The 15,345-nt window shown below is 39.3% G+C and overlaps 2 protein-coding genes across 3 annotated transcripts; one reads left to right on the top strand and one right to left on the bottom strand.

The window, feature by feature from the left end:
* Window positions 1-261: 261 nt before the first annotated feature.
* On the bottom strand, window positions 262-5,736 carry fez2 (fasciculation and elongation protein zeta 2). Of its 2 annotated transcripts, XM_036587571.1 has the most exons (9): window positions 5,405-5,736; window positions 4,436-4,544; window positions 4,223-4,339; window positions 3,674-3,788; window positions 3,308-3,573; window positions 2,246-2,326; window positions 1,945-2,020; window positions 1,802-1,867; window positions 262-754 (listed from the first exon to the last, which is right to left on the bottom strand). In XM_036587571.1, the coding sequence occupies exons 1-9, from the start codon at window positions 5,710-5,712 to the stop codon at window positions 738-740; spliced, it is 1,155 nt and encodes a 384-aa protein (XP_036443464.1). In that variant the 5' UTR covers window positions 5,713-5,736; the 3' UTR covers window positions 262-737. The 2 variants fall into 2 exon arrangements, with proteins under 2 accessions (XP_036443464.1, XP_036443473.1); XM_036587580.1 differs by lacking the exon at window positions 2,246-2,326.
* A 4,441-nt stretch (window positions 5,737-10,177) lies between these two features.
* cnih4 (cornichon family AMPA receptor auxiliary protein 4) lies at window positions 10,178-15,342 on the top strand. The gene is made up of 5 exons (XM_036587558.1): window positions 10,178-10,307; window positions 11,089-11,157; window positions 11,782-11,894; window positions 12,016-12,156; window positions 12,895-15,342. The coding sequence occupies exons 1-5, from the start codon at window positions 10,239-10,241 to the stop codon at window positions 12,920-12,922; spliced, it is 420 nt and encodes a 139-aa protein (XP_036443451.1). The 5' UTR covers window positions 10,178-10,238; the 3' UTR covers window positions 12,923-15,342.
* The last annotated feature ends 3 nt before the right edge of the window (window positions 15,343-15,345 follow it).

The following is a 15,345-nucleotide window of genomic DNA, read 5'->3' as shown; positions in this document are numbered from 1 at the left end:
CAGAAATTTATTTTAACAGACACGCAAGCAAAATTCAGACATACACTCAGAGATACTTGAGGGGGTTATCTTTGTTATTCCAAAATAAATTTTTCCTATCACGTCATTTTGAAATTTAGACATTACTGTCTAAACTGACAATATTTTTGAAAAGTTAAAAGAGTAAATTAATGAATTAATAACAAATTTCTCTCCAAGGATATGTGTCATTTGAGAACAGGAACACTCAGTAACACAGGCAGAGTGTGGTCTCAAGATACAGGAAAACTAGTCAACCCTTAGGATTGGAACTACAACACCCCTTGGAGCAAATTTACAGTAAAACAGAAAGACGTAAACTTTACAAAAACGCAAACATCAAACAGACTGTAGAAATGATGCTGCATACCAAGACAGTAAGACATGCCTTCATTCCAGAGGTGGTTTTAAGAGCACTTACTTTTTTTTTTTACACTTCACATTTTTTGCTTCAGCTGAATTCTACATCCTTTGATGTACAATAACATCACATAGCAGTAAAATAGTATTGCATGTCATGTACAGTGAACATGTAAGAAAAAAAATAAATAAAGACTGTTAAATAAAAAAATTCAGATACTCAGTTAAGAGACCTTCCAGCCTGCATTACAAGTAGATTGGTGATCAAAGTTGAATCCACAGTGTGAACGTCCACCTGGAAATCCTTCATTAGTCCTTTTTCAAAACAGTACCACAAGTGCAAATGTCTCCCCATCATTTTAGGTGGGGCAAAGTACTGCAAAAGAGAGCACAGATTATTACATTAGTGATTATACTACTGTGTTAATTTATTAGTCAAATGTCAAATTATTTGGGCAGGTAAATAAAATAGGGAGACCAGAGAGCGGACAGGAGAATGTGGACAGACCGTTAAAAGAGAGGTTCACCAAAAATCAGATTTATACTGTTTCCCCTTACACTGAACATAGTTAATCAGCCAAGATATGTGTGCTCTCTGACATTTGCTTGTGCAGTTGTAGTGGAGCTGTAAGGCTAATATAATTTAAGATTTCTATGTGACGTAGACTTCTTTTACATTTTAGCTGCATTAGCTTTGTAGCTCCAGTACAAAACTAAATAAGTAAACTTCAGATATCAAACATGTCCTGACTGATGGACTTTGATTATGTTAAGGGGAAAACAGTCTAAATTTGATTCTTCGGTAAACTATTACTTCAAAGTTAACTACCAGGGAAAGCTATTGTGGTGCAAACGTGCAGTATCATTCGTGAGCCCATCCAGACACAGACAGCACTGATGACATCTGTGCATAAAAGGTGAGGGTACCATAAAAAAGGAAGGTGCTACAGGTGAATACAGGGACAGTGGGGCACTAGAGTAGCAGTCCATGACTGTTACCAGGTTAAACAGAAGATGAGAGTGTGGCTGTGACCCTGCATCGGTTGCTAAGGCGGCGTCAGACACAACACCAGCAAACATGGATGCACTAGTGTGAAGTGCCAGCAGAGGGCGCTTTGCTTATGGAATTCTGCACCAGAATTCCTCACAGTCTCTTACAAACCTCGATCCATCACATCAGACAACAGCTACCAGTGACAATCCAGACAAGAGAGGAAAGAGAACGGAGAAAATAAAAAAGAAATGATAGCAAAAGAGATGGGTTGACATGTTTGTAAACATCTCTGTGTAACACAAGAGGACTAAAGCAAAGACAACCAAAGATGCTTTTCATTGTTATTTACCAGCAATGCAGAAACTATTCAATACAATATAACATTTGTTCTTATAGAAATTCTGATGTGACGCTTTAATTAATGATTACCTTTAAGGATGTAGTCTGTGAGAAGACTGGGTACTTTATCACTGTCATCCCTCATGGCCTGAAGAACTATGGGAAGAAGAATAAAATGAGGAGGAAACAAAGCTTCACTAACTGCTGCACAGAAGTGCAAAGGCATCACTCACTTTTTGTGAGAACTTGTAGATCCTCAACTGACGGAGGGCCTCCTTTCTTCTCATATGGAATGACTGTAGTGAGATACTGTGAGAAAGAGGAAAAGACACTGGTGAAAAGGCTAAGAAAAAATACAGTGTTTTGATGTGGCTGAAGAAGGGATGGAGATAGCTTCTTACAGTGAGAAGCAGTGAAGTTCTAACCAAAAGCTGTCCTTCTGTGACAATGCCCCAGTGAACCCTATATGAACCCTATTTGGCACCTTCATTTTGAAGAGTAAAGGACATAGAAGGAAGGAATAGACATAGCCACCTGTTTCTCCCCGCCACCATGCCCAAAGGTTTGGCGGAAACCATTTTGAATGGCAGTAGAGATGCTCTCCATGCTGAAGCGCTGAAAAGACCAGAACAGGTAGAGAAAAGCAAAGCAAAGTGAGAGGAGAGGAGAATAAAGGTTCTTATCACCCAGAATAAAGGAAGTGGTGAAGGAAGAAGGGTCACTCTGTAATGTGCGATAAGTAGGTTAAATTAAGTCTGTATGACATGGACAAAATACCATACTGTGTTGATATTAATTAAACTGACCCATTTTTAAAATGAACTTAAAGTAATAGAATAAGTACTGAATAAAGTAATAAAGTAAAATGAATAAAGTAACTAAAGAACAAAAATATCACAAACATTAAAAAAGTCAATCAAGTCAACTTAAAGACATTAAATTGTGTTCGTCCAAGTCTCATGTGATTTCCACTTGGTATCATAAGACACAAATACCCAAATAAATTAAGTCTGTTGTACTTACACTAGGACACATCCCACATTGCTCAACTATTATGACTGTCTTGGCTCCTGACTCCATCTATTTGCATATAAGGCATGTCTTTCCTCTTGCTTTATTTACCATCTCCATGCTGTCTTTCCTCCTAAGTTGTCTTCCGTTGAGTGTATGCTTACGTTCTATATTTTGGTTAATCGCCAAGCCTCGTCATCATTGACTATAAGAGTGTACTACTATATTCTCCTTTGTTGAGTGAGGTTCTAAACTGACTGGGCACTACAGTGACCACTTTAAACCAGCTAAGTTGGACCAATGTAAAAGGTAAAGTTAAGTTCAAGTTCATAAGCTGGACCAGATAAGTTAGACCAATGTAAAAGTTAAGTTCAAGTTCATAATTCAGTTAAGTTCAGGGAATTTTTTTTGAGTGCATCTGATGCTAATTTTTTTTAAGCAAACATCTACCGTTATCCATATGATTCTGATATTATCATGAAGCATTCTTATGAATGCTAATACTGCTCTAACAATTAGCAAGCAATACATTGTGCATTCATTCCAGCTTTCGTGAGGCAGATGGGAAGTCTTGGTGTTACTCACACTAGTTGGTAATCTGTCCGTTCTACCGTGCTGGGATCCGGCTCCATTCTTTAGTTTCCTCTTCTTTTTCAAGAGTTCTCTATGTTCTTTCTGCCGGTTCTGCACGTCTATCAGCACAGAAATGAAACTGTTCTTCACCTCCTTCTCGAAGCCCAGCTCATCTCTTAGAGCTAGTTGCTGGACCAGTTCCTCTGAGTAGCGGCGGACAGCAGTCTCTACCTCCTCCAGTAACTCATTCAGCTCTGCAACACTTAGGTTCCTCACTCCTGTAGGCACACACAGTCAACATAAAACAACAACAACAACAACATCTCAGAACAAACTTAAACACACAGTGGCAGAGTCTGAGTATAGGCAGACACTTACTCTCCTCATAGCTGTGGCTGGTGCTGCTGGATCTTTTTATCAGTTCAGAATGACAGTTGTGTTCTGTTTCCATGTCTGGAGAGTCCTGCATCATCTCCTCTATCTCTTCAATCACCTTCAAGACAATGAATGATCCAATAAGCATCATTATGTACACACACACACACACATATATATATATATATATATATATACAGTATGCAATATTACTCATAAGCAGCAAATGTAAATGTTTGATCTTGATTCTTTAGGAAAAGACTGCACCATAAAATCTTAAATTTCACCACAACTTGAATTGACTGCAGATGCAAATGTAACCAGAGTAACTATTTTACACAGTTTTTGGCCAAAAATTTAGTTCATGCTTTATTTAATATTAGTCAATGATAGTGAACTCTAAAGTTCCAAAATCAGTACAGTTCAATCACCACTTTCAGATCGAAGGATTTTTACACCTCTACTCCTAAGTGAAGCCTAAATTCCAGGGCTTCTACAAACTCTATGAAATGCTGCCTGCTGCTGTGTTTAAGTGAAGCTGTGCAATAGCACCTGCTCTGCAGTGAAGAGGGGCTCCTCGTTGATGCAGGACACAATGATGGAATGCATGTCCATCTGCTCCCTCACCTCCTCATCATCAGATACATCCAAATTAACATTATTCACCCTCTACAGCAGCAAAAGACAGAAACAATCAGAAATCCAATCAGAATCTGATCACAAACCTAACTGACTCAGGGACAGAGACAAGGATGTTTGACTCACCAGCCCATCCTCAATGTTCAGGGTGGGAAGGTGAAGTGAGCGAGCCCGAGACTGATTCCAGTCCACTGGCATTACGTTTCCATAATTATCTGTAAGTGCGTTCCAGATCCTAGAACAGCGAAAGGATGCCCCTTAACAAACTTCTCATATATCATTCCACATGCACAAAATGCAACCTGGCAAAGACAAAATGAATATAGTACATCAGAGTTACTTAAAGCAGATGTAAAGTTGATGTATAGTTAACGTTATGAGATTTTATTATGTATTTTTTTATTATGCAATATTATGTAATTTAAGCATGTTTCTATTGGTTTATATATAAACCAATAGAAATATATATATATATATATATATATATATATATATATATATATATATATATATATAGTATTTTTTTCTTGTCATTAGCCAATTCTCGACCAATTCTCGAGCTATTAAAGACTGTAAAGACTGTAAAACTTTATTTGATTTATTCCAATATTATTAGCCACCAATCAAATCACGTCAGTTCCCATGTATGGAAAATCTAACTCCATTCTCCAGAGTGGACTGAAGTCACGTGATGGCACTTAGACAGGGAGCTTGGCTACATGAGATGCAATAATGCTGCCCTTCATTTTCGCTACACAATAACACCAGACAAACAATACAGCGATGCTTCAAGCCTAGTGTAAAGTAATGGACAATGCATTGAGAACATTCATGCACTGGCAAAGCAAACAGATATCAGGACGCGTAATTCAGTCACTGTGTCGCTGTAATTAATAGGCTACCCATCGTGAATCATGCGAAACAGACGAAAACGGAGCCAAATTCGCAGCCTGCTGTTGTGCTTCGTGCAGAAGCAGCGAAATGATCAGCCTGCTGGAACAGTATCTCCTGATCCTCCGGTATCATGTAACGCCTCGGGCGACACACATAAACCCCTCCAGCTCCGCACACTAACATCCTCACTCTTCCACTTACTCGTCATGTTTTAAGACGGTATCCTCGGATATCGGTTTTACCGGCGCTATTACTTCGCTTTTAGTGCCGAGATGTCGAAAGCACGCCTTTAACTTTTCGTCGAAACCAACGAGCAGCTCCTCCACGGATCTGACAGCGATGGTCTCGCCAGAGAGGCCGTTATCAGAGTCCAGACAGCTCTCCAGCAGCTCCGCCACCTCCTCCGCGTTCTCGTTAACCGGAGCCAGTCGCTTTTGCTGAGCTGAAAGAGGCTCGAGCGCGCTGAAAGCCTGAAGCTCCTCATCAGGCTGCGCTGCAGGCGCCGCCATAGCTGGGCGAGGGAGGGACACCCACGCTTCGAGTGCCCCATTCAGACACAGCGCAGGAATTCTTCATGACAACAGCATCGCACACACACACACACACACACGAGCACTAGCCCCTCCCCCTAATTCATACATTCTCTGTACAGTGACTGTAACCTACTGTTTATTTTGGCCCTGTAATTATATACACTGTAAATATATGGTGCATCTTTTAAAGCATTAAAAGCATCAAGTAACTCTTGAAGCACTGCTGGCATCTTGGTTTTGTTAGACCTTTAGTGTCTCCTTTCACACTGACCATGACATTGTGATGCTCTGGTATATCGTAGACTGCTTGGTTTATTTCTTTTTTAACAAACAAAGGAAATTAGCAGTGTCCACTGGTGACATGATGTCCTCTTCTGTGAGGTGCCTCAGGGGTTCATCCTGGGTCTGATTTTATTTTCTCTATATGCTTCTTCTGCACTGCTTAATGCAACACTGTAAGATCGCTTGCCATTTTTATGATGATGACACACAGCTGTACAGCACAACAAATGTTTTTTTTTTTTGTGAATTAGTGTCTAACAGCAGTTGAGGATGTTTTACAACTTTCTCAAGTTGGTTGGTTGTCGGTTCTGATAATTGCAAGCGCTTGGTCTTCGGGGGTCAAATGCTACCTTTTTCTAGGAATCTCAGGGTTATTTGACCCCTTTGAATTCTCCATAGCATATAAATAAACGTTTTCAGTCCTGGTTCTTTAATCTAAAAAAGCAAGGTCAGATGTTGCCTGTTTTTTAGAACACTGAGATGATTAATGCTTTTTTGTCATTATGCTTAGACTAATGCAATTCATTGTCCGAGTGAGAGAGACAAGGCTCGCTTTCAGCTTGTAAAGAATGTAGCAGCCTGTATTCTGACTAAGACAAAGTGTAGTGAGCACATTATTCTAAGTCTGGTGCTCTCTCGTCAAGCATTACATAATGAGGCCCCTGAGTACATTTCTGAACTGTGGCTTCACTATAATAACATGAAGATGCTTAGACAATTAAGTCAGGGCCTTTTAGCTGATCCCAGAACAAAATCAAAATCTAAGTGTGACCATTTGCTGTGTGCAGTAGTACTGCAGTGATGAGAATGATCCACCACCCAAATAACACCAGCTCTGTAGTGGTCCATATTCTCTAGATTAATTGGCATACTTAAAAGTTAGCTTTGTTTATCAGTTTGATCTGGAATCTGCTGAAATGCGTTCTGAGTCAGTGCTAAATGAGGTGAGAGAACACATAGGGCTCTGGGAAAATCTCTTAAGATCTTTCAAAGTGTTTCGTCCATACTTTTAGTATCTCCTCCTCAGCTCAGCCCCTAGGTACTCTGGAGGGTTTAGGTTAAGAGACTGGGATGGCCAGCTCAAAAGCTTGGTTCTGCCATCAGTTCATCAATTTTTGTGTGAATTTGGAGGTATGCTGTTATTGTCCTACTGGAGGATCTAATCATGTCCCAGACAAATTTTGGTTGACAATTTCCTGGTATATGATTGAGTCAATGATATCAAGATTATGAAGACAACAAGATGATCAAGATCTATGAAAGAAAAAAGTCACAGCTCCATTTTTGGCCATTGCCTGATTTGTGAAGATCAACCTTCATTTAATGTCAATCTGATGTTCTCCATGTTGATGAATGGCCCCTTTTTATCTCAGTGGATCAAAACGTTGTGGATTTCAACAAAATTAGGTTTTTATAGAACTAAATTTTATAGCTTTGAATAATTTTGCTTCACTAAAAGTTTAAATTTATGTTTTGAGTAAATTTAAACTGACAGCAAAAGCTATTTTTCTATGTTTTTCTAGAGATCAATATGATTAAAGGGTTATGGGTTATGCTTGTTTTTGTTCCTGTGTGTATCTGTGTGGCAGTAGGTTGTTTTTCAGGGTGTATCTCTGTGTGTATTGCTGTGTGGCAGTAGGCTGTGTATATCTGTGTATCTCTGAGTGTATCTCTGAGTGTATCTCTAAGTGTATCTCTGTGTGGCAGTTAGCTATGAATCATGTGAATCAGGAACACGTCTGAAAAACCATTGTCTGTGAACACAGTTTGTTGCTGCATCCACAAATGCAAATTAAAACTCTACCATGCAAAGAAGAAAGCACATATAAACAGAACCTTTTTACTTTGGACTAAGGTGAAGTGGAAAAGTGTCCTGTGGTCCAACAAATCAAAATTTGGACGCCACGTCCTCCGGCCTAAAGAGAAGAGGGACCATCTGACTTGTTATCAGTGCACAGTGTGAAATCATTTGGCAGATTATGAAACAAAAAATACAACAAAAGAGACCCTGGACTGTTGAACAGCTGACATCCCATATCAAGCAAGACTGGAAAAACACTTCACTTTCAAAACTACAGCAACTGGTCTCCTCATTTGCTAAATGCTTACAGAGTGATGTTAAAAAAATAAGTGACACAGCACAGTGGTAAACATGCTCCTGTCCCACCTTTTTTGACATGTGTTGCTGGTATCAAAATCAAAATAGAGATATATTGTTAAAACAATATATTGATATATGTTATATTGATGTATGTACTATTTTCAATTAAATAAAGAGTTTAAATTATTTACAGATGATTACATTCTGTTTACATTTTGCACAGTGGCCCAACTTTTTTAAGACAGGGTTGTATTTCTCTGTGTGGTACTAGGCTGTATGTATGTCTGTGTTTATTTCTGTGTGTATCTCTGTGCATATCTTCGCTGTTTATGTCTATGTGTGTTCCTGTGTAGCAGTAGGCTGTATGTGTCTGTGTCTATTTATGTGCGACAGTAGGCTGGGTGTTTCTGTGTGTGGCAGCAGGTTGTGTATCTCTGTGTATACATGTGAGGCAGTAGGCTGTATATCTCTATATATCTCTGTGTGGCATTAGGCTATGTGAACTTGTGTATATTGTGAACTTGTGGTATATTGTTGTCTACCACGGGCTGCACTACCATAAGGACCTTAGGGGGTGTGGCCATGCAAAGTGTTTCATGGTATGCACCATGCTCCCAAGTTAAAAAGAACATTTTTTATTTTTAACTCTTGTGTGGTGTTTTGGTCTGTGGGACCAATTTTCAATGTTTACCAAAGGAAAAAAAATATGTGATTTATTATTTCAACCCCAGATTCCTTGGCCTTTTGCTCATTTTCTGTTAAGGACATATAAAATAACACATTTTCAGTGACTTCACACTGTTCACCTCTACACATTAATATTATACATGTGGTGCTGGGGTGAACCCGCTGGGAATAAAAGTGTGGAGGTGCTGTGTCCCTTCACTCTGTTCTCCTCCTACATGGCCTGCTGTTAGTGTGTGTGTGTGTGTCTGTGTGTGTCTGTGTGTTTATGCGTGTGTGTGAGGATGAGGGTGGACAACATGGACAGGCTGCTGACTGGCTACAGCTGCTAAAGGAGAACCCTACCCTGGCAACTTGTGATATTTTAAACATGGTTTAAAAAACTAGTATTTTTACATAAATTGTTATGGCTGTATTGATTTAAAAAAAAAAAAAACAATAATGCGGTGGGTCCACCAGACCAAAGCAACAAAAGCATGAACACCACACAAGGGTTAAATGTTTATTACAGTAATTGTGTCTGAGGATGGTGGACTTATTAGGTGTAACTAGTAGTTAGAAGTGTCAACCCTCCTTGTATGTTGTGTCCTCCCACGTTTCTCCCTCCCTATGTTTCATGTCGGGATTGTGCTGCGTATTTCTGGTCTTTGTAAAGACTCGCTGTTGAAGTGCCTCTTCAATAAAAGAGCATTTGCCCATATGCACAATGTTTTCCGCATCTTCTTTTACACTAGCACTACTAATATACATTATATATGTATATATATAATGTGCATATCTCTGTGTGGCTAAAAGGCTTTGTGAATATGTGCATATCTCTGTATGTGGCAGTAGGGTGTGTATCTCTGTGTTTATCTCTGTGTGGTAGTAGGCTGTGTATCTCTCTGTGTATCTCTGTGTGGCAGTAGGCTGTGTATCTCTCTGTGTATCTATGTGTTTATCTCTGTGTGGCAGTAGGCTGTGTATCTCTCTGTGTATCTATGTGTTTATCTCTGTGTGACAGTAGGCTGTGTATCTCTCTGTATCTCTGTGTTTATCTCTGTGTGGCAGTAGGCTGTGTATCTCTCTGTGTATCTCTGTGTGGCAGTAGGCTGTGTATCTCTCTGTATCTCTGTGTTTATCTCTCTGTGTATCTATGTGTTTATCTCTGTGTGGCAGTAGGCTGTGTATCTCTCTGTGTATCTCTGTGTGGCAGTAGGCTGTGTATCTCTCTGTATCTCTGTGTTTATCTCTGTGTGGCAGTAGGCCGTGTATCTCTCTGTGTATCTCTGTGTTTATCTCTGTGTGGCAGTAGGCTGTGTATCTCTCTGGGTATCTCTGTGTGGCAGTAGGCTGTGAGCACGCTGTGTGTTTTATCTCAGTGGCTGTAGAAGAAGACGAGTGCCGGAAGTAGCGTTCTCTCAGCCGGAACTAGTGATGGAGTAGGAAGCTGAAGATGGAAGCCGCAGTGTTTATTCTGTCTTTGGTCGACTGCTGCGCGTTAATTTTCCTGTCGGTGTACTTTGTATCCTTTCCTCTCATATGAAGAGAATGTACAGTTAGACTCAGATAAGCTCTTTCCAGTCTCCGCAGCGCTTCTGTGTTGACTTTGTCTTGACTCTGTGACTGTAGCGGGCCGGAGTGCAGTTAGCTGATCACCGTTAGCTCACTTCGCTCGAACAGGCGGGCAGACAGACACAGAGCCGCAGAACACAAACAGAGCTATTTCACACGGTGGGTCGGTTTCCGTACCCACAATAAGCTTAAATCTGGACTAAATATACTTTGAATGCTATACAAACATTGCCACTGTTTATTGAGCTTATTCCAAGCAAACCCACAACTAGTCTTAGATCAAGACCAGGGAAACCGACCCTGTAGGTGAGCTAGCTAGTTAACTAGCTGATATTAATGCAGCTTTAGCTGAAGGGACTGAATGTTCTTTCGTGTTCGACCTGAATCGTAATGGTTTAATATTCAATAGAGCAGTTTTACCTGTTTGATCTGAAGTATGTGTATTTGTGTGTTCGAGCATTGAGGAAACAAGGGTGTGCGTGGACGTTACTCCACAATCCGGGAGAAATGTTCAGTGTGGAAAGCTGCTCTGTTTTCGTTTTTTAACCTGGACTATCGGCTGAGGTACTGAAGTCATTCACCTGGCCCGACCTGTTAAAGCAGCGCTGGGGAACCTGTTTGGTTGGTCATGTTGAACTATGTTGTGACTTTTGTATTGGCGTTATTTGCGATGTCTTCTGTTGTTTTTTGCTGCTTCACTTTAAAGTTATGTGTATTAACTCTACGTACAGATTATCACACTGTCGGATCTTGAATGTGATTATATTAATGCCCGGGCCTGCTGTTCAAAGTTAAACAAAGTAAGTACACGTGTGAAGTAGCTTTTCTTGGGAGACATTCTGAGAACTAGTCGTGACTGAAGTGAACTCTGTATTTGCTCTTGAAGACTTAATTTTGTCACAGTAAAGTTTCCTTTAGATCAGTGGTTTCAGTTCCGGTCCTAGTGACCCATGCATTGGACTTTTTTGTGTTTTTACTGCATCTGATCCATTATGAAGGATATAAGAGTGCTACAGCACATTTGGAAGTGCAGCTTTTAATGGAAAAGACAATTGGGAAATAGAGAAGGGAACTTAAAGGAAGATTGGGAAATGCTGTGCTTTCCAGTTGTCCTCCATTTCCAAATGTACTACCCAATTGACTTTTCCATTTTCAGTTGTATTATCCAACTCCTCAGATCATTTCAAACTGTTAAAGCAGGGAGAACACAGAAATGTGCAAAGCACAGAGTGATTGAGGTTGAGAAACACTGAGCAAGAGGAATGGGTTACTTCTCCAAAGGTTGCTTCTTTGTAGATGTTCAGATGTTGCCATTTCCTATACGTTGAGGCTGAACCTTAACAAGGCTATTTAACTGTATTGTTATAAAGTAACTGCCTTTATGATCCCTGATAATGAAACTATTAATGTCTTTCTGTGAATAGTGGGTCATACCCGAACTAATTGGCCAGGCTCTGGCCACAGTGTTGATGCTAGTCTCCATGCACTGGTTCATTTTCCTCCTCAATCTGCCTGTGGCATCGTGGAACATTTACAGGTGAGCCATGACACAGATTTGTATTTTACCCATTAATGATATGATTGAGCCACAGCTTTTACAAACTTCAGAATATGTCTTAGTAATATACAGTATTGCTAAACTGTGTATTTTTCACAAGATATGTGAAGGTTCCTATGGGTAACATGGGAGTGTTTGACCCTACGGAGATTCACAATAGGGGGCAGCTGAAGTCCCATATGAAGGAGGCCATGATCAAACTGGGTTTCCACCTACTCTGCTTTTTCATCTACTTGTACAGGTAAAAAGAGAGTGACATCTGAATTCAGTATATTGGTGAAAATTTAAATCTGTCTATTTATGTTGAGTATTTCGACATTACATGTTCAGTTGTTAAATTGCCAATAAGGGAGTTGAGTTGTTTGCTTTTTATTTTGTACTTCATTTTCATTGTGACTGCTCATGCTTAAATGGATAAATCTGAATTATACAAATGATTTTTAAAATTGTTTATCTGTATTAAATTAATATTTTGTGTGTGTGTATATATATATATATATATATACACACACACACACACACACACACACACATACATACATAAACACTTTAGATCATTGCATCAAGAGTAAGAAACATGAGATGTAATTATTTAGAGAATAGTGTTTTTCCCACCCTGTTCAATGAATAATAGCAAATTTCCATTGTGTGTACTGTTCATTACTCTAGCATGTATATGTTAATACTATAGCCGATCTGTAGGCTTTATGCAAAACTTTGTAAATCGAAGAGATGAAGTAATACAAATCCAGTGTTTTTCTCCCAAGAGTGCAGTTCACAGTATGCATAAAACAGATGAAAAAAACTTCTAGTTTATTTTTCAAATTAAAAGTTAAACAGTAACTGGCCAGTAATTGGATCCTGTTTTGCCTGTTTAAGGTTTCTGCACCACGTCCTTTCTGTTTAACCTTTCTGCCCATCTAGCCCCTTGCCCGGGTTGAACCATGCTCATTCACTCTCTCTCTGGTTTCACTTTCAGCATGATCCTGGCACTGATCAATGATTGATGCCCTTCAGACGTGAGAACCTAAACTGCCAAATCATAAACTGTCCGCTCTGTGCCGTGAAGGACTACAGTCGTCAGTCGCAGCCAGAGCCACATCAAGAAAACACACTCCATCAGACACCTCATTCTTAGCATAAACCCTTCCCCTTACTGTAATAACAGTTTTGCAATCTGAAAGCTGCCCCGGATCAACTTGAGAGACAGATGTTCTTATGTATTCTTTACTTATGTATTTGCTACGAAGTACAGCTCTATGTTGTTGCTTTATTAGCTTTTTGTTCAGGTGGCTCTAAAGACCCTACATTGCTCACAACATGCACTGCTTCTCAGGGCTGGAGCAACATGACAATCGCACTGACTCATCGGGGTGACTGATTGGCTTAGAGCTTGTCAGCATGTCATCTTGGCAAGCTTGTCTTAAATATGCTGTCATCGTACATGTGTCCACCTGTCTCCAAGATGGATCATTTTTTTATTGTTAGTTGCTGGAATACTTTTTTTTTATACAATGTTTTATTGTTAGTCAGTTATCAGAGTAGTTGTGGCTCCAAATGGGTTATGTAATGGGATAAATAGGATATGTAATTAATAAGCACATCTTACGTTTACAAGCATGCTTTAATGTACTTTAAATTGGAATATATGGTATTTTGTTAGGCTTCATCCAATGTCACTGTCTCTGCTGTTTTCTGCTTTATGGTTACTATGTTTTTAGGTAGTTTGATCACATTGGTAGATATCGTTACCTCTGTGCCTTCTGGTTTTCATTTTAACAAATGCATTCATTCATCTGTAAAACTGATTTGTTGATTTGAGCGCCATTGTCTCATCTTAGTATTGGTATCTCAAAGTGTCCAGTTAGAATGAAAAACACTATGCTCAGGGGTAATAAACTGGGGAACTGCTGGCTTATTAATATTAATGTACATTTGGTCATAGTCTCTTTCATGGCAGTGCACTATGGTCTGTTCAGCTATAGCATTTCTCACCTGTAAGTAATAGTTCCATGCATGCTCCAATTTTATTCACATTAATTAGCTTTCCACCTGAATGAGCTGGCTAACCAACCCGGCCCTGCGGAGTTTAGCCCCTGCCGTAATCGTTACACCCCTGATTAAGTTAATTAGGGGTTAGAGGTTTTCAGTCAAGAATGGCCCAAAATCACACAGTTATCAGCTGAAAGGTCCTGCTCTTCAACACTCATTGACGTATGTGTGAGTGAAGGTTGTTTTTCAGCTGCAAAACATTGTAGGACAGTCTTTTTTGTCTCTGAACTGCTGGATGTTTCACTGCTCAGTGAATTCTGCAAGAACAAGTTCTAGAGTATTTGTTTACTTGGCACTAATTTAGTCTTAAAACTATGTAAGTTCAAACTTGAGAATTTATCAGACAGCTTTTTAAGTCAGTCAGTTTCCTGATCCTAGTCACAGACACTGGGAATGTTTGAACTTCCTCAGTCGTTTGCAGTTAGACATTTTGAACATTCATACCTGTTCAGTGATGTATTACTGAGAATGTATACACTAGTGTTCATAAGTGTGGAATGACCATTCAGAAGTTGGGGATCACTTTTTTACTTCAATACAACATGATGCTACCACTCTGCAACTTCAAATATTTCAACTAATTAGTAGGAAGCTGTGGAAAAAGGAAGACATTTTAGATGTGCCTAGAATGATGAACAGAGCTGCATATGATTCCTTAATAAAATTGAGAATGAAATTGTACGAAAATTAACATTCAGATTGCCTCATATTTGAAATGTGGTAGTCAAATCTCAGATGGCTTATCAAGATTTTTGTCTTGCTGTGGGAATGGGGTGGGCAGCCTTTTGCTTCAGTGAGGGTAGTCTCTGTCCACCCTCTTCTTTTGCTTACTCATTCTCTGAGCCAGTTTTATCTGGAAATTCCTCTCTTCAAAGAAAGTGAAGAGGACATTGAATGAAGAAAGAAAGATGCACCCCTGAAGGTTCTAGTTGATACAGCTGTAAAAGGACATCTAAAATACCCTGTTGTTAATTCTACCATTTTCTAGTTCATTCTTTCAAATGGAATCTGCTGACTTTAATAAATGCCTTTTATGTGGCACGTGGATTTTGCCAAAGGGTTTTTCAAGACAAAGTGTTTTTAAGGCGTTTATTTCAAAGCCTCACCAAAAGCATGTTCCCAAGAAGTGAGTTTTTGGGACACACTGATTCTCTAATAGTACTGTATCTGGGATATCATGGATTAAGAGGATACTCAACAGAGCATTTATTTAGATCACAGGGGAGATATATTTTGTGTGCTTAAATGAATATCCACTTACAGTGTACAGTATTTTACATATAATGGTTTAACAGTATCAGTATTTAGTGTTTGTCCCATATTCAACAACAGGAAATCTATCACACTATAAATATAATTAAAAAAAGAAAACTTACGT

The sequence above is a fragment of the Colossoma macropomum genome, unplaced genomic scaffold (assembly GCF_904425465.1).
Source record: "Colossoma macropomum unplaced genomic scaffold, Colossoma_macropomum, whole genome shotgun sequence".
Classification (NCBI taxonomy): Eukaryota; Metazoa; Chordata; class Actinopteri; order Characiformes; family Serrasalmidae; genus Colossoma; species Colossoma macropomum.
Note: the sequence above shows the minus strand (reverse complement) of the source record. Positions and strands in the feature narration are given on the sequence as shown.